At 38.1% G+C, this 24,605-nt stretch overlaps 2 protein-coding genes and 1 non-coding gene across 4 annotated transcripts; 2 read left to right on the top strand and 1 right to left on the bottom strand.

Moving 5' to 3' along the window:
* Positions 1 to 3,302: 3,302 nt before the first annotated feature.
* TRNAA-UGC (transfer RNA alanine (anticodon UGC)) lies at positions 3,303 to 3,375 on the bottom strand. The gene has a single exon. It is a non-coding gene; the product is annotated as a tRNA-Ala (tRNA).
* An 86-nt stretch (positions 3,376 to 3,461) lies between these two features.
* Positions 3,462 to 12,875, top strand: LOC131320738 (DNA polymerase delta small subunit). 2 transcript variants are annotated; one of them, XM_058351566.1, is made up of 15 exons: positions 3,462 to 3,545; positions 3,702 to 3,831; positions 4,853 to 4,959; positions 5,066 to 5,192; positions 5,680 to 5,787; positions 6,949 to 7,061; positions 7,160 to 7,243; positions 8,819 to 8,887; positions 8,961 to 9,032; positions 9,118 to 9,209; positions 9,312 to 9,439; positions 9,711 to 9,812; positions 9,898 to 9,965; positions 11,177 to 11,237; positions 12,537 to 12,875. In XM_058351566.1, the coding sequence occupies exons 1-14, from the start codon at positions 3,489 to 3,491 to the stop codon at positions 11,234 to 11,236; spliced, it is 1,317 nt and encodes a 438-aa protein (XP_058207549.1). In that variant the 5' UTR covers positions 3,462 to 3,488; the 3' UTR covers position 11,237; positions 12,537 to 12,875. The 2 variants fall into 2 exon arrangements, with proteins under 2 accessions (XP_058207549.1, XP_058207547.1); XM_058351564.1 differs by having other exon boundaries at positions 7,157 to 7,243.
* Positions 12,876 to 13,835: 960 nt separating this feature from the next.
* On the top strand, positions 13,836 to 17,309 carry LOC131320740 (uncharacterized). Its single transcript, XM_058351571.1, has 2 exons — positions 13,836 to 14,225; positions 16,931 to 17,309. Exons 1-2 carry the CDS (start codon positions 13,944 to 13,946, stop codon positions 17,018 to 17,020), a joined length of 372 nt encoding a protein of 123 aa, XP_058207554.1. The 5' UTR covers positions 13,836 to 13,943; the 3' UTR covers positions 17,021 to 17,309.
* Positions 17,310 to 24,605: the final 7,296 nt, after the last annotated feature.

Raw genomic sequence — 24,605 nt, 5'->3', positions numbered from 1 at the left:
TGGGCCCTACACGCAGGCAGTGGCGGAGCCAGAAGTTTCGTTCAGAGATTAGGGAGACCTTTTTTCATAAGTAAATTTAAAACAATTAATAATATTAGCAAGAGACACATTAATTTGTCACATACCAACCACATTCCTCTCACATACATGTGTGAGAATCCCACAATAAATGTATAGACCCCACATATATGGGGGAGAGGTGTGGTTACGGTGCGACAAATTGATGTGTCTTTAGCTAGCATCAATTAAAAAATATTCACAATAAAATACAATAAAAAAGTTGTAAGCACAAAAGTCCAAACATTCTCCATTCGGGATGGTTCAAGGGACACCCAAAAAAACACTTAAAAAAACACCCCAAATCTCAATCTCATAGTTCCCGATCAAATTTTTATGATCCGAACCGTTCAATGTGTGCAGAATGTGATTTTAAGGATGCCTGCGAGAAATTAGCAAAAAAAATGATCGGGAAAGGCTTAATTTGAACCGTTTTTATTTGAACCGTTTAATAAAAAACTGTTCGAAACTATTCGGATCAAGCCCTTCCCGGTCATTTTTTTTGCTGATTTCTCGCAAGTACCTTTAAAATTATGTTCTGATCACATTGAGCGGCTCGGATCATCAAAATTTGATCGGGAACTATGAGGTGTTTTTTTAGGTGTTTTTTTTGGGTGTCCCTGAAACCGCCCCGTTCTCCATTAGGTACAAAAGCTTGTGCAAAAGTCAAACATATGTTGCTAACCTTTTTTATGTACAATTGACCCTGACGTGTTTTCACCTTTTAAAAGTTCTACATGCATGATTGCTTCGATAGTTTAATCCCATTAAAAACATCTCGCTCTATATATGTACACAACAAAGTCATTGTTCAACCATTGATTGTTCATTCGGCTAGTTTCACAATTGATTGTTCAATTTTCACTTTGAAAAGCTAGAAATTGAGTTGGAAGGATTAAACAATTAATATCACACAAAAGTGGCAATTCGCTATTTGTCTCAGTGAAACGAGCATTTAATTTTTAAAGGAGTCCATTGATTTGGTTGAAAATCCACGACAACATAACAGACAATAAGCCCAATACCCAAAATTTTCCACTCTCTAGTCCTTAATATAAGATCTACCTGAGGTGAGCACTACATGCATGTGAGCTTGATCCTTGGAGTTGTGGTTGGTGGTAATCAGGGGTGGAGCAAAAAAATTTAGTTTGCCGGGTCAAATCCTACAAAGTACAAACATATCTGGCCTTTTATTCTCTTATTTGCTAATTGAGTAAATATGTGATCGTAATTTATATGATTCTACTTAATTTATAATTTACAAGGAGGACTTTTTAGATATTGAAACGATGAATCCCAATCTCAATTGTAATGCTACCAAACTGCGAGGTGAAGAGATTAGTGCTTGAAAATATAGACGGAATTTGATGTTTAAAGTAAATCAATTGGAGCAATTTAAGAGTTTTTTTTTTTTTTTAATTATGGAATCGCAATAGCAAAATTTGTTTTCTAAAGTGCAAAATGTCTTGGTTAGAACTAAGAAATCTAAGTGAGAGGGTCAAGCGACCCCACTTGTATCACCATGACTCCACCCGAGAAGGTTACGTTACTAACTCTAATGCCCCCAAATGAAGAGGACTCCGTTAAAAGCTAAACAACAAATTAATCAGTGCAATCATACGATTCCGGATTTATATCAAATTATGAATACGAATTACAAAAAAAGAAATGATAGACAAAATAAAAACAGGTCAGAAGGAAAAAGTCGGGGACCATTTCCGGTTGATGGGTTTGAAATAGTTAGTTCCAAAGGAGTCAAATTCTCGGCAGTTTTGTTGCCAATCTGAACACTGTGTAGTTGGACATTTTCTCGGCTCCTTGTGGTACATATATAATTTAGCAATGGGTCTAGTTCATATAGTTCATATTGAAGATCTTGTTTGTTCGTTTTTAGAAGGCATGTCCTTTTAAAATTACCCATATCTTTATATCTACAATTTTTGTTATGATTTTAAAAATCTTGTTTAATAAAAATAATCAAGATTTATCAAATAAGATTCATATTACATATTTAAAACATTACAAATTTGAAAATATAAATATTTTTTTTTGTAGATGTCCGAAATAGTAAAAATGGACAAGAAATTTAGGGACCTGAGGGAGTATCTTTTATGAGAGTGTTATATAGATATGCTATTGACCAATTCATTCACGTGAAGGCTAATTGCACAATTAGCGATTTGTTTTTGCAACATAAAAGTCGCTTAAGCTAACTTTAACATCAATTTTTCAAAAAGAAAAAAAAGAAAATAATAATACATGTTGATGCCAAAATTTGGACAGTTGATCCGAGCATTTCGAGAGGTTTCTCAGCTGAGCACTCCGAAAGGTCTCGTGCAAAACAAGTCCGATCGGTGGTGTTTCCAATCGTGGACCATCCGACGATCAAGTTAGATTGATTAAATAGAAGGAAAAGAGAGAGCAGGTGCTCTGTAAGAATTGAGAAGCAACAGAATGCCTACGTTTTCATTTACCTTCCCTACGTTTATACTACATCAGATGTGCAACATGGAGCCACTTCCCCAGGGCCGTGGAAAAGATGGGATTGGTCATGGGAGGTGACATGGGATCGTGGGTCGACATTCGTGGGAGTTGTAGGATCATGGGTGACTTCGTAGGAGTTGTGTCGTGATTTGTGGAATGACTCAACCGCTTTATAGGTTTCGTTATCGTGAGTCTGTCTACCAGCATAAGTCTTGCCGAGCATCCCGCCACGTGTCATATCCGTAGTGCTTGGTATTAGTGGTAAAAATTCATACTCATCAATACATATCACACATTGTTTGCCGATGGTTTTGCAACATAAATCTGAAAAGTGAAAAAGTATATTGAGGTAAAGCATAAAATGAACAATTTCAACTTAATTAGTTGTGATCAATTATTCAAATGTTTCACCAATGTAGATATTTGCTTCAAGTATCCAGCAAACTCCACATGCAACGTGACACGTATAATGTTGCATGTATTTATGTATCGAGATAGTTGCAACTCGCAACTTTTTTTTTCAGGGGACACCTAAGTCACATAATGCGCGTGCGTGAGTTTCAAAGAGTATTTCAAAAGCATCTCATCCTATCAAAATTTGATACTGTGCAAATTAGTGTTTCGAGGATTATGTGACTAAGGGAAACACGGCCCTCGGTCAGTCATCTATAGTAACAATATTTCGAAGAGCCTAAAAAAAGAATAAAAAACAAGTATGAAGCAACACACACAGTGACACAGAGGAATGGCAGAGCGAAAAATGGAGATGCGGGGTATCGAACCCCGTACCTCTCGCATGCAAAGCGAGCGCTCTACCATGTGAGCTACATCCCCTGTTATGGCTTCTCGTTACTTTTGTTATAACTTATTACAATAAACAAACAAGCCCTACAAAACCCAGCCCAGTGCGGTCATCACTTCACTCTTAGTTTCAGGGATTTCCCGCCATGGAAGCAATGGAAGTCGACACACTCCAAAGAAAACAATCCGTCTATCAATTCTTGGTACGTAAAAACTTCAATTCTTGGCTCAAATTTCTAAATTGTTTCTCTTTAATTGAAATTTTTTCAAGATTTTCTTTTATTTGACAATTTCTGATGCCCCTCTACTGGTTCTGCTGTTTTTGATTTTTGGGTTTTGTTATGCTGGGTGTATTGTAGGATGAGGGTTTTAAGATACAGAAGGAAATGTACAGGGGCCAGCAGTACAGTCAGATATACTTTGCTCGGCTCCACTTGATGAGAACTCTTCTTTACTCTCTTCTTCCCAATTGGAAGCCCCATTTGCCTGGTAAAAAAACTTCCATTAGTTTCTTTTCTTTCTATGTCATCCATGTTTGTATCTTTGGTTTATTTGTAACTCTGTTTTAGATCTTGTTGTTCAATTTGCGTCTTGGGTTTTGGAGTTCATATGGGTTTATACTTCATAGCACAATCTTTTTGTTGATTCCCTGATATTTAGGTTTACCTGTGGTTTGGATGCTAATGGGAATAGGTATGGGGTACTGAAGTGCAATCTGTTTTTCTCGTGTTTTCTAAGAATTTGCGGGGGACATGGGCTCACAGTTGTTTGGTGGTTGTTTTAAGGATTAGTATTGGATAACACTTTGAGACGTTGTTTGGTTGACCCTCATCAGAACTTTGTTCTTGAGTTGTTTTTTCCTTAGGGAAAAACCAGTTCTTTAAAAGCGTCAAAAAAGATTTTTTCAAACTATAAAAGAAACTCCGCTTGAAACAGACAAGATCAGAAAATGGTGAGAGTGTTCAAAAACAGTTTTTGACAAAGACTTTGTAAACTTAACACTGAAATAGCCACCAAACACAGGTGTTTTAAGGGATTTAAAGGCTTAGGGGACTTGTGTTTAAGTTTCATGTAGTTTATGTATCTTCAACAAGGTTGACGTCAATGTCACAGGGTACCGTTTGACCTGCAATTGAGTCTCAGACCTCTCATTTTCATTACATTGGTTATTTTTACCTGCAATTGTATAATTTTAGTGTTTCTAGCCTTAGGATTGCATTGGCTATTTGTCAGCAAATAACTTAGAGATGTAAATTATGTAATTACCTTAATTTATGCATTGGTAGCTTGGTTGAATATCAAAATAACTTATGTTCTGATTTTTGAAGTATCGGGATGGCTGAGTTTTGACGGACATGATTCTTGTGGGTTATCCTCTTGAATGACATGTATAGTGGGAAGAGTTACATTATCTTTTACGAGTGTATTAGATGTTTAAGTAGTAAGCTTTTGAGCTCCGTGAGTTGGTTACTTTGTTTAGACTCATATGCTGAGCTATGTTTTTGCACAGTCTGCACAGTTTTGGGATTGGAAGAAGGCAAGGAATGCATAATTGTTGGAACCCTGTACAAGCATATGAAGCTCAAACCTAACATTCTTGATGAGTACTCTAAGGAGGTATTCATATGTTTCTTTTCTTTTCCCCTTCTCGTGCTTTTAGGAGATTGAGATTTGGGTGAACAATTATTGCGGTTTTCTTGTTGTTTGATTTTGTTATGTACAGAGATCTGCAGCCCCACTTGTTAAACCTCACAACTTTATACACCCGGATGATCATTTGATTCTGGAAGATGAGAGTGGAAGAGTTAAACTTCGTGGGAATGTGCTCTTACCTTCTGTTTATGTAACAGGTATGCATAATGAACTGCCTATCAGTTACCATTCTAAAGTTGGAAACATCTCTCAGGATGGTGTGGTAGTTTGCTTGAACATTCTTTGTGGGCGAAGCAATCAAGGGCATGGACATGAAATTCCTGTTTTATTTTATGTCAAATGTAGTTCGCTGACCTTTTATGTGGGCTTCTTCACTCTGCTCACCAATTGAAAAGGTTCTCAACTGTTGACATGCAAAAAACAATAGGTGACATACTTTACAGTAACATCCATACATTTTATACGATTGCTGTCAATGGTATGTTACGCTTTATTTCCAATGGACATATACAACAGGAACTTGATAGCACTCCAGTGGGAACTGTCCGCTGGCTTAGTTGGCCCATTGGGATGGATACCGATATTAAAAAAAGAAAATTTTAAAACCATTATATACTGGTTGTGGTAGGAAATGTCTTTGCTGATTAATTACTGTAATCTAAAATGTCTGCATGCACTTGATAGGGATTGTGGTTGCATTGCATGGGAAGGAAAGTGGTGCCGGTGATTTTTGGGTTGAAGAAATCCTGGAAGCTGGCTTACCAGAGCAGATTGAGCTGCCACTTAAATCAGGTATCCTGGCACTATCTGGTTAATCTCACCTCCTTTGTGTTTGTATCTGTTGTAATCTGCAACTCACTACTACGTACGGGAGTTCATTGTTTGGCGGTACATGTTTTGTTCTATTTTTTATCAGCATTTGGTGGTACATATTTTTTTCAAACACATCCTGTACATTAGGGTTTTCGCCTTATGTGGAGATTGAAACCTTTTGCCGCTGGGAAAGATTTATAGAATCATGCCATGGGCTGGGGGGAATATGAATATAAATTTTCAGGACATGGTGCCCAGGAAAAAATCATACACGGATCAAAAAGGCATGTAGAGTACTAAATTGAGATAACATCATAACATTTGAGACTGCATTTTATGCATAAATCTACAATTAGCATTGGTATATAACCTTTGGCAGTGTTGAGATGCCTTCTAAAATTTGAAACTCAAATCAACACATGCATCAAGTCTCTGAACACGAGCCATCACGTACCAAACTAAAGCGAACCAAACTGAGCCTTAAGTCCCAATCAATTAGGTAGGCTACCAGAATCTTTTTCTCTGATGAAGGGAGGGCCCTAGCATTAACTCGTCGTATTCATCATTAAATTCATGTCATAAATGATCTAATGGGGCCTTTTATGTTCTTGCTATTAGTTATTTAAATGCACAATCCTCCTTTATTTTGGCTTGAGACCGGCTGTGTGGAAGATAAGACTCTAAGCATGATAACTCTAGAGGATCAAAAAAGAAAAAAGCATGATAACTCTAGGCAAAGTTATCATGTACGTAGCACATGGAAAAAAAAAAATAATAGAGAACAGATATCAAGACATTTGTTCTGTTAACTAGAGAACACATGGACTGGTACACCATTGGCAAAGAAAGAGCTGCTATGTCTGCGTGCATTTTCTTGTGCTGTTTTCTGAATTCAATTTGGTCGGTCTTGTTTCTCTTGAAGTTTGTGGCTATTTTATACTTCTGAAAGTCTGACCTAGAGTGAAGCATGATCTATAACTTTCTCAAAATGTTTGATCTTTTGCTTGGTATTTGGACTTAGTTTGGCTAATGTGTCTATGGAACAGCTGCTGTGCTTTCCTTGGTAGTTACTTCGAAGCATGTTGCTGACTGTTCCTTTGTAGTCTCTGTCTAATACCTTTTTGTGTTGACTACTTGCAGAAGACAAATATGTTGCTTTTGTATCGGGGTTGAGTGTTGGAAGCAGTACTTCTAACCCTCTCCAGTTTCAGCTTCTTGTCGATCACATAACTGGGTATCTAGGGGATGAGAAGGTGCATGGTGTCTCTTGATCCCTTCTTTCAAACAGTTGGATAACTTGCTATGGGATGACATCTTATCTTGCTACTTTGTAAACTTCTCAACCAAGCAGGAACAAAGTATTGCAGCTCAAATAGTTCAAGTTGTAATTGCTGGGAATTCTGTCGAGATTCCTGGTGGACTTCTCAATGGTCAGGTAACACGTTTTGTTTTTCTCTGTGCTTTTTGGATTGTCTGTTCCAATTACTTTATTAGCAATTTTCTTCTGGTCTCCGAAATTTGAGAGTTGCTATGCCTAGAGAGGGGTCTATAGGCCAATCAACCTTTAACAAACACCACAAGTTCGATAAATTTCCAGTACCGATAAATTTAAAGAGAGACAAGAGCAAAACATATTTGATGTTGAAACCCTAAAGGCTATACCCCATGGACAAAAACAAGAAAAGCGATTCCAACACCCAAAACAAAAAGGTACAAGACATGAGATGAAAGGTACTCTTACCCTAGGTTTACCTCTTTGCGATCCTTCACAAGCTCCATGACACAGTCTAGATTCAACAGCCACCACAAGGGGAGCCACCTCGATCTCTGGTCTTCAAAAGGCTCTCTTGCACACTTCCCACCACAGACAACAATTTGTACGTCAAGGAGTATATGTATTAATTTCTTTATGTAGTTCTCAATGGAAGCGTATTAAATATAGGCTTAGGTTGACTTAAATATGGAATTGAACTCGAGAGCATGAGGAGGATGAAATTGTGAGAGAGAGCTTTGTAAATGCTCTAGAGCTGATCTTAATGTCAGAATACCATGATGTGAAAGAGGGGTTCATAAAGTTTGGGCTGATGAAACACAATATTATTGGTGAATCCCTTGGGCACTCTCAAATCCGGGCTCGAGCTAATTGTCGAGCTCATGTCTGGTCTCAATAAAAGTAGGGCTCTAGCTCACTGTTGAGATGGCCATCTTGCAGCTTACACACAGCATTCTTTACCATTTCAAGACCATGCACTTTGGATTAACATATTGAACAAGTTGCCAATGTGCCTGAGCAAAATACCAGTGCATGAGACTAAAGGTCAAGGGCTCATATACATTACTTAGTATATACCTCTAAGTATGGAATGGCGAGTTTGGTTGCAGCACATTCATACATCCATCTGTGGTATTTCAGCCTATTGATTTAAATGAGACAAAACAAGGCCTTCGATAAGAATCTTTGTAGTTCTGTAAGTTCTTATCAAGTGAGAAGGTTCCTACTTCCTACCCTTGACTTATGGGTTCCTATTCCTTCTTTAAAGTTCTATGGTGACACCGTGACACACATTTCTTTCTGAATCATCATTGTCTCCGCAACATTAACAAAGTATGTCCCATATCACAATTGTTACTTTCACCTTCACCTGTAATGGAATGATAATGCTACCTTAGAATGATTGGCACCAGTATACCACCATCACCATATTCAGTACCACCTGCATGGCTGCACCACAGCTGCATCATGGTCTGCCGTTTGAGCACCACCACCACCATCACTGCTGTGAGTTTGTCCACTACCTTCATCAACTTGACACAAAATCATCTCTTTCTATAGTCAATGCAGCCTCAGAATCATAACTTCTACTAAGCTTTTCACAGCATGGTTTTTTTTTTTTCTTTTTCTTTTCATTCTGAATATTCTAAATTTCAAGCATGAGGATTGATCCTTATCATCACTGAAAATAACGATCAGCGTGTTCATTACTGGTAGTCTTGTTTCATGTTTTGGCAGAATTTGGCTTCAAAGGATCAGTCTAAAATGTCTGAGCCAGTCAAAGAGCTAGATATCTTGTTGACTCAGGTACTTACACAGTATCTTCATAAATTTCTCTTTGACTGAAGTCAGTATTTCTTACATTTATAGCTATGTGAAGATTGCAGCTGGTGTACCTTTGGATATAATGCCAGGACCTAATGACCCGTCAAATTTTGCCTTGCCGCAGCAGGTTGATTTACGTCATTCCCATGTAACATAAGTTGGCGTATTTATTGTGCAGGAGTTGATTGTTTCTAATATCCCTTATCTTTCAGCCTTTGCACAGATGTCTTTTTCCAGGTTCATCCGCTTATAACACTTTTAAGTCCTGTACAAATCCGCACTCTTTCGAGCTTGACAATATCAGGTAAGATATATGATCTTAGTCTTATTACTTCCTGGAGTCCACATAGCACTTTGACTCGCTTGAGGGGAAAAAATAGCACTACAACGTTTTTCTCGTTTTCAGATTTCTTGGAACATCAGGTCAGAATATTGATGATCTCGAGAAATATTCCGAGGCAAAAGATAAGCTTGACTTTATGGAGCGAACTTTGAGGTGGAGACATATTGCACCGACTGCCCCAAATACCCTTGGTAGATAATACATATCCTGCTATAAGTTCTGTCATGTTCTTTTACAGTTTGTTCCATCACAATTGTTTGAGTGGGAAATTAAAATATGGCAAAATAGCTGCTTAATTGGCCGCAAGCTTACAGGATGAGGAGATAAACAGAACTACCTTTAACTCAAGAAGAACTAGAAAACATGGATGGTCGGATGATTCTCATGGATTTCTGCATGACTTGGTATCTTAACTAGTCTTACTGTTCTCTGTTTTTTTTTTTGTTTTTTTGTTTTTCACAGGGTGTTATCCCTTCACTGATAGGGATCCTTTCTTTGTGGAGAGCTGTCCCCACGTTTACTTTGTTGGTAATCAGGATAGATACGATAGTCGCATAATAAAGGGTACTTCTCCATAAGCTCTTGTTTGCTGGGGTACCGTTTTCCTCTAACCTTATAGTGAAAATATTGTTGGTGCGCTTTGTTGTAGGATCGGAGGGTCAGGTGGTAAGACTTGTATGCATTCCTAGATTTGGTGAGACAGGAATTGCTGTTGTGGTAAGCTCTTTTTTCCCCTTGGCCTGCACATAAAATGAAAGCAATTATTCACTAGAGAAGCTCATGATTCGGATACGTGATTTTGCATGTGTGTCGCTGTGGATACAGCCCACCTTGAAGCCTTAGTACCATATACACTGCCAGTTGATGTCATTCAGCCTTTCAAGCTTTTTAGTCATTCAAAATAATACCAAAAGTGATGCAGCTCCATTAGGTTGATTTTTTTCAAGGGCAAACTTTGTATTACTATTAGCCCCATATGGTTTGGGCCGTGTGCGCACAAACCCCTTTTTATAAGTGCCCGTGCTTCTTATAGTAGGTTGAGTCGTTGAGATTTGAAAAGGTGGAAAGGTAGCCCCTTTGTGGGTATGAATAGTTACGGGTCCATAGAAATATCAAATATGAATTTTCTTAATCGTTTTGAAAATATTAGCCTTGGTCGGCACGATGGTCACTGAGCTGGGAATGGGACTTGGAGTTTGTCTTCAAGATGACATCCACCGAGGAATATATTAGGTTTGATGCAGGCGTATTCTTATCATCCACTACAGCCAAGAAACAAAACAATCAAGAAAGCTAGAACAAGAGTTAACTTTGTAGAAAAGATAGAACAAGAAAGTTCATGGGACACTTGCCCAGCTAACTACCACATCTGTGCAGCTGCACTTGGATTGTTTTTTGTACTATATACATTAGCTGCACTTGACAGTATATGATCCTGGGCAGCCTTTCCACTTCGTTGTCAGTAGGTTTTGAATTGGATGCTTTAACATGGTATCAAAGTTAGGCTTTCAGAGGCTTCTAGACAAGACTCTCTTGATTGATTGCCTCGTTGTTTGTGCCTTAGGCACTTGGTTTCGGTTTGATCCCTATGTCATGAATCCTTTGTTTATCTGTCCACATGTGAGTCAAGGGTTGCATGTGCGGGGTGTGTTAGAGGTTGTCCCACATTGGTTAATTATCACCTCCGAAACTAGTATATGACCCTGGGCGGCCTTTCCACTCATTGCCAATTGATTTTGAGTTGGATGCTTCAACAGTTTTGAATAAGGAAAAACAGTCATCTCGGTCATAGAAAGTCTTCCTATCCATCATAGTTTCAAACTAAAATGAGATTTACTCTCTTTCTTGTGATTGGAATACCGAAAGGGCGTAGGATTGTTTACATAGTGCATATGCATGCCTAAACTCAGATCCTGGCTATGATGCAGTTAAACATGAAAAATCTTGAATGCCACGCTCTCAGTTTTGCGACTCAATTCTCCTCATAAGGTATGTTGATCTAAAGCTACGTTTCATACATGCTAAATTTCCGATTGAGTTTTGTTTGTGCGTGATTTGTCAACATTTTGTTGTCATTACATTGGGGATTACCGTGTCTATGGAAATTAACATTTCAGCTTTTAAGCTAAAAGCAGTAATCCGAAGGTATATATGGTATTTCAGTTCAGTTGTTTAAGTCTTGGTTATGATCTTATTTTAACTATCTTGTGGGGGTCAAAAGTAGGAGATGGGAAGGAAATCACAGATGGTAGGTTCAAGGATCTCACCGAGATCTACTTTGGTCATCTTAAAAGCATGTTAGTTTGTTTACAAATTACATTACAACCATAAGATATGAAGAGTAGTGATGATTTCTGAACTTTTGTCTATTTAGAATTTGTAACTAAAGAAATTGAGTTCTGTGTATCAGTATTACAAGCAGCAAGTTCTCTCTAGTCACAGTAAGCTTCCATAGCCTAATTTTTCTCTTTGTTTATGATATTAGGAGTCTATGATCATATAGGCATTAGAGAGAGAGATTATGTATGATGTTCTTTGTGGGAGGTACAGGTTTGGTTGATGAAACCGGGGTGGACTAATTGTTGAAAACTAAGTGTCCTTTTTGAATTGAAGAATTTCATTGTAAATAGGATGAATAAATCATATAAGGATGTCGTCATTTCGTGTGAATTGAAAATTGTAAGGCATTTGGAAGTATTCATGATGCTCTCATGTGATTCCTTATGTGACGCGCAATGAGACCATGATGATCCCATTTGACGATCCATGGTGTTCATTTTATAGGTCTCGTTATGTAAGTCATCCATGCAGAAAATCAAGTTAAGAAATTGTTGTCTATTCGAACGAACTGTAGACATCTGAAGAGCAATGGGTGGTCTCAAACAAACATGATTGTGTCTAAGCCTTTACCCATGTCCGGTCATTCTAGTTTTTAGAACAGCTGATTAATGCATTGGGCTCTACAAAATGAGTTGCTCGGATAGTTAGATGGAATCATAGTGGATCCCATTCTGCATCATATAGGATCACCACAATGAGGAGATCCTTTCTCATTTGGAAGTGCTCATTTGGCCCTTGTGGTGTCCTTGATTAGTTTTCAAATAAAAGGTGGGTTTTAAGTCATAGGTTTAAAAGAATGTAACTTCCGAAAGACATACGAACAGATAAGTGGAATGTTAGTTCGGAGTTTTGGTGTGATATTCTTTGTAGAGCAAAATCTTCACAGTTCCATATGTTCTATACAACTCTGAATAGCATTTATCCTCCTTTGAGTTTGTCCTTTTGTAGGAGAACTTCGCTCGTCTAATTTGAAGCTGCAGGAGTTACATTAATTGTTTCCGGTTCCTGCTACGGTTGTGAAGATTCAATTGAGAAAGCTGCAAGGATGAAGTTGTCAAAAACTCAAGCTAACGAAACTTTTGTTCTCTTTTGCCTCTTTTTCTTTGTTTGGTTGTAGGTTTCCTTATTCAAGTGGTTTTCCATGTATGAACCAATGTATGCTTTGTTTGGTTGTAGGTTTTGCTTATTCAAGTGATTTTCTATGTATCTGTCTATGTATAACTCACCTACTAGAATTTGAACATCATTTATCTGGAATAGGAGAAAAAAACGATTGGATTTTTTTTTTTTTTTTGACGTTGATGATGTTAGTTCTGCGACTTGCTGCATGGTGGTAAATGCTACAAACTAAAGTGCATCAGTTCTGTTATAAAACGTTTGTTTACGATTTCTAAAATTATAATATGGTCCTATGCCCTTGATGAAATGTTAAAATCCATTAATTGTTTTTTGTCAAAAGTAAGAATATGCATTACTAATTGCTAGAAGATGAGGAAAAATAAGAGATGAAAAAGAAACAGTAGAATATGTGAGGAAGGGTTTGAGAGTATTAGCTGGGGAACTAGAGAGGGGGAAAAGAGGGAGGGAAGAGACACTGAAGTCGATATCTGAGAAGTTTGATCAAAGTCAGAAAATTATAGCTCCAAAGCCATTCGTGGTATAACTGCAACAGTTTTGTTGATAATAGTGTCAACGATAACGAATCAGAGAGCTCTAACACGGTAGAATGTGCTCGAGAATGTCATTATCTTCAGATTAGATAGGAGTTTGTGGTTAAATTTGCGTTATTTCATAACACAAATTTAACAACATGATTGAAAATGGCCTCATAGAATTAGAGTTGTAAATGAACTGAACCTAGCTGTTCATTTGTATAGGCTCAGCTCATTAAGTAAATGTATCGGACTCGACTCGTTTAAAAGAACCAAGCCCAATCACTATAAAACTCGACTTGGCTTGTTTAACCTAATACTACGAAAGTTGGCTCGGGTTGGCTCGTTTGCACTCTCCCCATAGAGCTACACCCTTGAGAAGAGTTGCCGTTTTGTCGGTCATTCCCTAGTTTTACAAAGCTGTAGGCTTACGAAAAAGGCCCAGATTCAAACCCGGCCCACACTTCCATCTCTCTCTCCCCTCTCCACTAGCACCATTATTCTTGTCAGCAAAAACATGGGTCGCGCGTATTTAGATCCGCCCTGTTTTCTCCCAACGGCTATAATATTCTCCTCAATTGCTACTATTATTGAAATCATTACCCCCAAACGGTCCTTCCAAAATTCACCCTATTTATCCTCATCACAACCGCACTCTCTCTCTCTCTCTCTAAAAACCTTCCATATCTCCTCTCTCTCTATAATGGACACCGCACCCTCAACAGTCCAGCAAGTAACCAAGGCCTCCTCAGATGAATTACTCAGAAAATTCGCCCAAATAGGGGATACGAAACGCCGCCGTAAGAGAACCTGGCCGGCCGCCGGAGTAATCGACGATCAGTCTGCCGGTTTGGAGGGGAAATCACTCCTTCCTCCGGCCGTGGATCGGAGATCAGCGGCTTTGATTCGGAGGCTGGGCATGGGAAGGTCGCGGCTTAGGGCTCGGGGTTTCAAGAACAGATCAGTTTTGGGAACAATTGAGAAGGTCAGCAAATTGCATTTATCCCCCTTTAAGAATTATATTTGTATATAGTGTTTTTATTTTCCGATGAATTTTGTTTGATAAAGTACCTAATACACTAATATTGAGTTTGGAGTTGTCAGTATATGAATTTTTTCAAAAACAGCTTTCTTTACCGTAACTCCATTGCAATCGACCACAATCAATAAGTATCAAACTCAATGTAGTATTTGAATTCGCAATCTAACAGAACTTAGGCCCCTTTCCGCTAATATTCTTATTTTTTAAGTGTTTTTTCTCCGTTATACGAGATAGATCATTCTCTCACAATCTATCACATTTGGAGGAACACACCCTTAGTACCTACGCAACCACTAGGTCAATTGCCAGTGTTGGTTTCTGTGGAGCTTGATCAACCTTTTAGATTGCATTGTGAGAATATGTGTTGCATAAAGTAGTGGAATATTCGGAAACATATGTCAGACATTAAAGGGTTAAGGACTGAGTAATATCACTTGTGGGGCATGAACGGAAGTTGGAGCAGGGAGCATCTTTCAAAAGCCTCTCAAACTACAAAAATTTGCGAGCGCTCAATTAAGAGTGGGAGCATAGAGCAAGGATTGAGAGTGGGAGTGAAAGGGTTTATGTGACCTAGGTCTAGGAATACATTGTGCACACAATTCATTGTAGCAAACGACAAAGATATATACAAATGCAAGTACCTAGACTATAGGTCACGCTCTTTAGAATAGAGGTCATTTTTTCTTCAAATGCATGCAACCTTACAAAGAAGGCATTTTGCTCCAAAGTACCGCACTTGTTCCTATCTTATGGTCTAATCAAGCATTACTTTACTCTTGTGTACACGAGAGGGTGTTTTGACCAAATAGTTGTAGGCAAAAAGGTCTGTCTATGCATATTGAACTCTTGTATCGTGTAAGCCAAATTCGTGACCCATATATAACAGCGATGTTCCGAGGATTTTTAGCAGCTTGCCACTTCACTGAAATCAAACCACCTTTGTTGGAATGTTCGTCTTGTTTCACACATATCATTTCTTTGTTGTTGTGACAGTCCTCTCTAACAACCAGCATATCCAACAAAATTATGCGTAACGTGTAATTTTACTGTGTATTGTATAGGAGAAGGATAACTGCTCTCTGTCCTAATTACCCACAAAATGTAGTGGAAAGATTTTGTAAGATACCAACTAGATACCTATTAAGAAATTTTGTTCTTCCAGTTGGAGCTTACTTTTTGGTAATTTGTCTTAGTAAACTGTAAGACTACTAAGTTACTATAAAGCTAACTTCAGACTTAATATGGTCCGTGTATAATCCTAGCTGAACCATTCTGTTCCTTTTTGCTACTCAATCTATCATAAATGACAAACAGAGAACATGAAGAAGCAAGTTAAAGTTGTGAAACCAGATCGAAGGAGAAAGAAAAGCAAGTAAGTTGTGAAGAAATCTAGGCACACTAATAAGTTTGTATTGGCCTGTCGACATGAAGGGGAAAGCAATAGGGCAAGTTATATCGAAAAACTTTCTACTGTCTTTAGATGTGAGTTCATTATCAGTTTTGTTTCCCTTATGTGCATGCAATATGCGATCCTCATGAATTGAGTCTTCGGTCCTAACAACAATGAGATGGTAGTTTTGTAGGTTATAACTTATAAGGCTCTCTCACCCAAATAAGCATTGGAAATTTTAGGCCAAAATATGACTTCTGAGCAATTACTCTACGGGTTGTATTACTTATGATTGTTATAAAGGATTGGGTGGAGTTCCAATGCTTTTAGCAGAAAATAGTTTCTAAGCGTCCAACTGTGTCAAGTAGTTGATATTTGATTGGACACGGTCAAAGTGAAACACAATACTTGATTGGACACGTTTGACATGGTTGGTTTAACATGCATCTTTTTTGGAATTTGAATGCTATAATTCCCATTTTTCAGTAAGAGTTAAAAGAAGAAACCCTGATAGGAAGAAACTAATGCCAAATCAATGCCCGAAGCCTCAAACATTTTCCATCCCGGACACACGTGCTTTGGACCAACTTATAGGAGATTCATAATACCAAGTTTCAAAATTTCTTAAAGAAGCCAGTCAAAGTGGTTGATCCCAGGACATGAATATGGGTGAAATTGATAGAAATGCATTAGTCCTCTAGACGGACTAAACAAGAAATTTGGAACCATTTATAGGGGAAGTAACCTAAGAGATCTCCTCATATAGTCATATGGAGTAGGCAAACTGGCAGAGGGTTTCTAGGGTTCTACCGGCTGCTTTGTCTTTGCTTAGGAAAGGTCTTGAACAGTTGGAAGTATTCTTGTTTGTATGAACTTTATCGACGACTTCACTTCAAAGTACATCATTTACCCACATGTGTTAATCTAGATGAGAACTTATTGTTTTTTGATGTTTGCCAGTATAAGAATATAGAATCACCCTCTATTCCTCAAACCCCAACTTGGCCTTAGTAGTTGACGAGCAGCCAAACTTTTGCTATTTAGGTTGCTTAAAATAGGCTTTCCCGTAGTTCAGTCTTTCTTCTCTTCAAAATCTTCATTCATAAGGACATAAAAAGCCATTGCTGAGTGTGGCACCTTGAATTATTGTAGACTAAGTAGTTTGATGTCAAGTTTGTCAACTAAATGTCAATTTCATATGTTACGGGATCACTATATCATTTAACAATTCTTTCTCCATATGTTCTTTCTTATGCAGACATGGCGTAATACTGTTGAAGGGGCTTCAAAGGTTTTCTTGGAGAAGCATCGCAACCGGCACAAGCGCTTGATAAATGAAATTGGTTAGACCTAGTGAAAGTTTTATCTGACCTCAGTGAAAAGGGAGAGAAGGCATTTTACAGTAGAATCTAACTTGTGTTACTGGCATTATATAATGTTGTTTGTCACCAGTGAAATAATTGGTTATTCATCAGGTAATAAAAGTTATGGTTTGCCCTTGTTGTCTTTCATGGCATCTGTGTGATTTAGGTATGGTAGGCCTAATTTGAGCCACTACTTTTATAAGAACCTAGTTGTATTATCAGAAAGGTACTCAAATTTTTCCTATGGCATTCATTGCTTTCTTCCTTCTCTTACTTGCTCTTTGCAAATTACCTTCAACAGTGCCAATACCTCAGCAATTCAACCTCCTATTCTTCCGCTAATGCCCTTGTTCCTTCTATAGAGAAATCCTATTCTTCCTGTAATGCCGTTGTTCCTTCTGTAGAGGAAGAAAAAAAACACGGGAAAATGCCTCGGAAAAAGCACATGATGTGCATGCAAAATCCAACGTCTTCCAAGAAACTGTCAAAGCACCATTCCTGCTATTTTCGTAGTACTTGTGTGAATCTGTATTCCAGTCGGTCCAACTGCGGTTCCTGTGGCCATATTTGTCAGCATGGGAAGAAACACTGTTGCGGAATTTGTGTGGACCTCCAAAAGGACAGAAACCATGGTGGAAAATGTCGAAATGTGTGTTTATCCGGTGATAATTGTGTTTTGCTTGGTATGTGGTGGGCCTGATTTGAGCCACTACTTTTACAAAGGAACACTATTTCATGGCTTATGGGGTCTCCTTAATCTTCTTCTTACCCTAAGCACTTGAAAAACAAGCAATCATCCGTTGCTCACTGATGACCGGATGCTAAGTCAGCAAGAGGTCAAGTCACTTGATTGGTCGGGCTCAACTCAACCAAGTGGGAAACCAAAAAAAAACTTGTGTTAGTGAACTTTTGCTCACAAAGTGTTCAGTCTACTTTCCCCTAGGTCTTGCGCTCCTATTTATAGGCGTTTGGAGACACCTTGGGTTTAACTTACCCAAGGCGGGTTCCTTATCGGCTGATTGTGGTTAATTATTGTCATTGTATCTGCTGTGGGACTTGTCTAAGCTATGCAAAAAGAAGTTCGGTCAATTGTTTTGTTGTCCATCTCCCCATTGGTCAGACACACATAATGCCAACTGCCTAGTTCTTTGCTCGGCATCATAGACGTTGCGAGTAGCTTCTTCGGTTAAGCTCGCAGTTGATTTCACGGGCTCTTTCAAATGGGTTTGTCTCAAGAATTTCATTGATCTTGTCTTACCTCTGTCTAAATTTCACCAAGTTAGATTTTGTATTTTCCCCTAAAAGGTGGTATATTTTGCTCGTTGAATAAGTACCGGGTTGGTCCCTAACAATTGTGCATATATGGTGGATTATCTAAGACTTTTATGTTTCTCAGTAAAACACGAAATAAAAAACAGAACAGAGAAAAAGGGAACAAGAAAGAGGGAAAAATCAACCCAAAAAATGGGCGAAGGAATATCTGAAGAAGCTGTAACCTAGACTAGGCGCCGGACTAGTTGAAGTGGTAAGTGGAATTACCCTTCTATCCTTTGACAAGAGACTTGGGCCATCACTTGGGCCATCTAGAGAAAAAAATTGAGACATCCCATATGTACTTGGAAGAGAACATGGATTATCTTTTCTTAGGCGGAGTAGCAACTTGTCTAAAAAAGAACATCAAATTATTCAAAATCAATACCAGCCTTCTTAGCAACACGATTCTAAGAAAAAGTGGAGACAACTATAGAAATCAGTAAAAGTAACAAAACTAACTGTATCAACACTCTCCTCAAAGTAGGAGCATAGAAATCAGTAAGGGCCACAAAATATCCAGTTCTCTTCGACAAACTAGATTTTGCAAATTTATTATTAAAGAGCAATAACATCTAAAACACTGGCTACCATTGACATGAGAACTTGCAGAGGGCTCAATTGTGGCAACTAAAATTGTTTGTTTGTTACATTTATTAAATTAAAATGTCGTGCAATAAATCGTCATGTTTGTGACACAGCTATGTGTTAACGTACTATTCCAAATACATCTTTTCGCCACCAAGATGTAACATCCAAACAGGAGATCATCGTCACTCTGGGGTAACACATTTGCCTCTTCCAATCCAAAGCACAGGAAGTGGAAACCAATTCCGACTAGCTAAATCATATCCAAGCAACTTGTTTTGCTTCTTTGGATACCAATAGACAACACCATTGAGCACAATAGCAGCCTCTTTGAGGCCCAGCTCGTGATTGCGTTGTACTTCAAAACGGTCTCACGATCGAGTCTTGACATCGTAAATAATTAACCTTTTGAAGTTCTCCCCCGTAGCCTCTTGATTCCACTACCATTATTTTGGTGTCGTAAATAATTAACCTTTTGAAGTTCTCCCTGTAGCCTCTTGATTCCACTACCATTATTTTGGTGTCGCTCCTATCATCTGGAATGGTGAAAGCAAGTCCGCCTAGAGTTTTTAATCCCCAAGTAGCGGGGTCGACTCATTCATCTCTGGATCAAAAGTTTCAGCCTATGGATATCTAAACCAAAAAAAAAAAACTTATTTTAAGAAGGTTTGTTTGTGTTTCAAAGATACAAACTGTTTATAAGCTGTACTCAAGCTTATAAAAAGCTATTCCTAACGACATATCTCAAATTCCATAAGTAAAAAAATAATCATAATCTAAAAATTGAAGTTATCAATACCAAGAACGTACAGTTGCGTTCCTCAAAAAACGTAGAACTTTCAGTTGAATTCAACATCGGATGGTTTCTCTCAGCCTACTAGTCAAGACTTTATAGATCTTTCATTCCAATCAATGCTACCCATTAAATATATATGTTGGAGTTGAAGGGGACTGAGATTTGCGTTCCTCAAAAAACGTAGAGGTTTCAGTTGAATGCAACATTCGATGGTTTCTCTCAGTGGTTTCTCTCAGCCTACTAACAGGCTGACTAGTATTGAAACAGAAGGACTTAATAGATCTTTCATTCCAATCAATGCTACCCATTAAATATATATATTGGAATTGAAGGGGATTGAGATTTGCATTCCTCAAAAAACATAGAGCTTTCAGCTAAATGCAACAGCGGATGGTTTCTCTCGACCTACTAGCAGGCTGACTATAGCAGGCTGACTAGTATCAAAAGAGAAGGATTTAATAGATTTTTTGTTCCAGTCAATGCTATCCATTAAATATATGTTGGAGTCGAAGGGGACTGAGATTTGCATTCCTCCAAAAACATAGAGCTTTCAGTTGAATGTAACAGCGAATGGTTTCTCTCGGCCTACTAGCAGACTGACTAGTATCGAAATGCAGACTAACTAGTATCGAAACAGAAGGACTTAATAGATCTTCCGTTTTGTTGGGGTGATGCGTTAAATTTGGAAAGGAATTAAGAGAAGTAGGATTTTTTAAAGAAATGGGGGGTGATTGATGTAATAAGCACAAATGTGTTAAAAGGTTTTTTAGACTTGGGCGCCGCTATTCACAGCCCTTTATTTTCTCCCGTAACCCACTGCATTTCGGTAAATGGTTGTTGAAAATCATAAATAGCATTTCGGTAAATTGCTGTTGAAAACAAGATTATATTTCGGTAACTACATGTCGAAAATATATTCAACTTTCGGTAAATAACTGCCGAACATGCATTTTCGGTAAACATCTGTTGAAAAAAATATTATATTTCGGTAATTGGATGCTGAAAATATATCTCAATTTCGGTAACTAACTGTCGAGTATAATTGAAAATTTTTAACGGGCTATGGGAGTAAATAGAGGACTGCGAATAGCAGCGCCCTTAGACTTTTATACATCATCCCCCAATCTCTAGAGATGTCTATTTATACATCAATCCCCCCAATCTCTAGAGATGTCTAGTGTTATCCATGTGCTTCGATAGAATTTTTTTTCTAGTGTCATAATTACTTCTACACAGTTCTAATTTAATCTCTAGAGATGTCTAGTGTTACCCATGTGCTTTGATAGAAAAATGTTTCTAGTGTCATAATTATTTCTACACACTTCTAATTATTTTTTTATTTTTAAATATTTTAACACTTATTCTACATTACTCTAGGAGATTACAAATTAATTTTCTAACAAGATTGCAGTTGAATGAATACGTGGGGGCATATGTTTTGGATTGTTGATGGTAGTTTTGCTACTCTCGACCCATTACTCGATATGAAGTCAATGGCATGCCATTCACAAGAATAAGTCCTAGTCCCATAGCCTTCACTGTACTCGGCGGTCACTATTCGAAAATACGCCCATTTGTAGTTTTTCCCTTTGACATTGTCTTCTAACAACCTCTCTCTCTCTCTCTCTCTCTCTACCAATGGACTCCGGTCCTAGTTGGCAACTTATGTCCTCTCCATTTGGGAGGCCAGGGTTCGAGCCCTAATACGGGCATTTGGGATTCAAGGCTATGAATAGCCTCTGAACTCTCCGTGGACTAACCTATTAACACTTCGCTAATCTCTGAAGGTTACGATCCTAATGTCCCACATCGGCTAAGTATGAGATTAGCCATGTGCATATATATAAGCTCTTGGGCACCCTCCCCTTGTAAGCTGATTTTCAAGGGTGAGTTCTACCCAAGGGTTTATATCATTGGTATTAGAGCCAATCACCTGTGCAAGTATGGGATTGTATGGGTGCGGTTTTGCAGTTCGACTCCCAGAGGGGGCGACCTATTGATTGGACGAGAGTTCCATGCCAATAGAGTGATGGGCCACCATGGACGTCGGCTGCAGAGCGTGGTCGTATGTTACGATTCTAATGTTCCACATTGGCTAAGTATGGGATTAGCCATGTGCATATATGATTTTGGGCACTCTCCCCTTGTAAGCCGGTTTTCAAGGGTGAGTTCTACCCAACACTCCTCTTAGAGGATACAGTCCATAATATATATGGCTTACTTGTAAGTTCTCATATGGAGGCGATGACCAAAAAATGGTTGATAATATGCCGTTAAGTTTTATACCCGAGACCAAAACCAAAAAATGGTTGATAACAGATAATTTGGTAGAATTTTATGAATTCTTTTTTCACCCAAGGATTTACGGGCCAATCTCATAAAACTTTTTTAAATTAACCTGAAAAACTGTCTTCTTGGCTTGAGAATTAGTTTTCCAAAATATCTGCACATTTGTTGCCCTCACGGCACACTTGGTAGATCGTCGATACTCTCACTTCTCCACGAGCTAGGAACCTGCATCATGGAAAATGTTACCGAGATGGTAGTTTGGTTCAACTTTAGCATTAATTTCTGTTTCCAATGCCTGGAATTTTGCTGCCAAAACTATACATACATTTAAATTCGCCTGCTTAGTTATATCTTGCACATTTCTTTCTTGTTTTTGGCTTGGAAAATATCTTTTATTGAATATCATAAATGAAAATGTCAATTTATTCTGCCAACATCGCTAGCAATGTTGCAATCGACAGTTATGAGTTTCGTTTACGGAGGTAGAAACCACTTTCGATGAGTGTCGAAAGTTCCTTTAATATGTTTACCATACTCTTTTTTATTTTTATTTTTATAACTGGATGTCCAAGCCAGCTTGTGCACACCTCGACTAATTCTGGAGCTTTAAAGCATGAATGTAACGACCAGACATAACCCCCCCAATGGCTCCAAGGTTTGGAATGTTAGGCCTCCGTAATAATAGAACCAGTAACCTCATGGATGAGCACTTATTGATTTCTCACAATCATTTGGCCAAACCCATAGGGTTAATATGTTTACCATACTTGATACTTGGTGACTGCATGCATTTGGTAGCCCATTTGCTTAATTTGGATGAAGTTGAAATAAGTTTATAATTCTACCATGTGTGTTGTCGGTAAGTTTGCACATCAACTGAATAAGCATCCCATGTTAACTTTGTTCTCTCATATGAACCAGAGATTCTTGCATTTAGTAATGTACCTCATTTCCTTTACGGCTCTCTTCTCTCTCCTATAAGAACCTAGTTGTATTATCAGAGAGGTACTCAAATTGTTCCCTATGGCTTTCATTGCTTTCTTCCTTCTCTTACTTGCTATTTGCAAATTACCTTCAACACTGCCAACTAATTCTGCACTTGATCTCAGCGATTCAACCAGCTCATATTCTTCCGCTGATGCCCTTGTTCCTTCTATAGAGGAATCCTATTCTTCCTCTAACGCCCGCATTCCTTCTGTAGAGGAAGAAAAAAAGCACGGGAAAAAGCACATGATGTGCACGCGGAATCCAAAGTCTTGCAAGAAACTGTCGAAGCACCATTCCTGCTGCTTTCGTCGCACTTGCGTGAATCTGCATTCCAGCCGTTCCAACTGCGGTTCCTGTGGCCATGTTTGTGAGCATGGGAAGAAATGCTGTCGCGGAATTTGTGTGGACCTCCAAAAGGACAGAAACCACTGTGGAAAATGCCGAAACGTGTGTTTATCCGGCGATAATTGTGTCTTTGGCATGTGTGGCTATGATTAGTGATTGTTTGTGCGGTTGCATTAATCTGCTTTTACAGTAGCAATAAGGTAAACATGTAAGGCCGCTAATGTTCTAATAAGGTCTTCGCAGAGACAATTCAGCGAATATCAAATCATATTAATCAAAGGCTATAGCTCACCCGTATCGGGTGGCCTAATAAGGTCTTTGTAAACTCTTAAGTTTCTGGTTCTATAGCATCAATGGTGTGGAATGTGTAAACTCTTATGTTTGACATCAAGTTGATTATGATGGGGTTGAAATAAGCCGATCGAGCTAGTTTTTCGTACATCAAACAGCAGTTATACTAATGTCTACAGTTATACTAATATAGTACTTTGGCAAATGCATAAAATATTTGTATCATATGCAGGAAAAATAATTTTGGCATTACTCTTTTCATTCATTAGCTACTATAGTGCATAGATAAATGAGTCCATTAAGTAGAAGGCAATTTAACAACGCATTAAGATGAGAAATTAAGAATTTTTCTGATTACCATTTTATTGAACGTTTGTGCAATGGCACCCTCTTCATCCATCAATTTCATGGTATTAAAAGACGTACAGTTCTGGTTTGATTGAAAGGAAAAATGGATGATAGCTCTGGTAAATCATATTGTCGAGCTATGCAATGCTATAATGACAATATTTGATACCACAGTTTTAATATCATATGATGTGTTATCAATGCATTGATGGAACATGTTTCATTATATAATAAATGAAGCACATTCCATCAATATATTGGTGATACACCACATGGTACCCAAAACACGGTACTCAAATGTAATCACCAAAATATTACTAACCTCGTTCCGTTAAGATTTTTATTTTTGAAGTACTTATTTTTCACTCTACGAGATAGGTTTCATAATACATCATTTTTAATTAAAAAATAAGTACTTAATTCCTTTGGTGGAACGGGTTGAATGGTAAATAGAATACTTTGAGGCAAATCTTTTGCACCCTATTTTTCTTATTCGTGCACTCTCAATTTTGTATTCTATTGTTTCTATTATGTGTAGTTTGGCATTTCTAAATATTGTGTAATTTGGCATTTCTAAATACTTTGGGTGCAAAAACCTTGAAATAGCAAAATAA

Source organism: Rhododendron vialii, chromosome 3a, assembly GCF_030253575.1.
Source record: "Rhododendron vialii isolate Sample 1 chromosome 3a, ASM3025357v1".
Lineage (NCBI taxonomy): Eukaryota > Viridiplantae > Streptophyta > Magnoliopsida > Ericales > Ericaceae > Rhododendron > Rhododendron vialii.
Note: the sequence above shows the minus strand (reverse complement) of the source record. Positions and strands in the feature narration are given on the sequence as shown.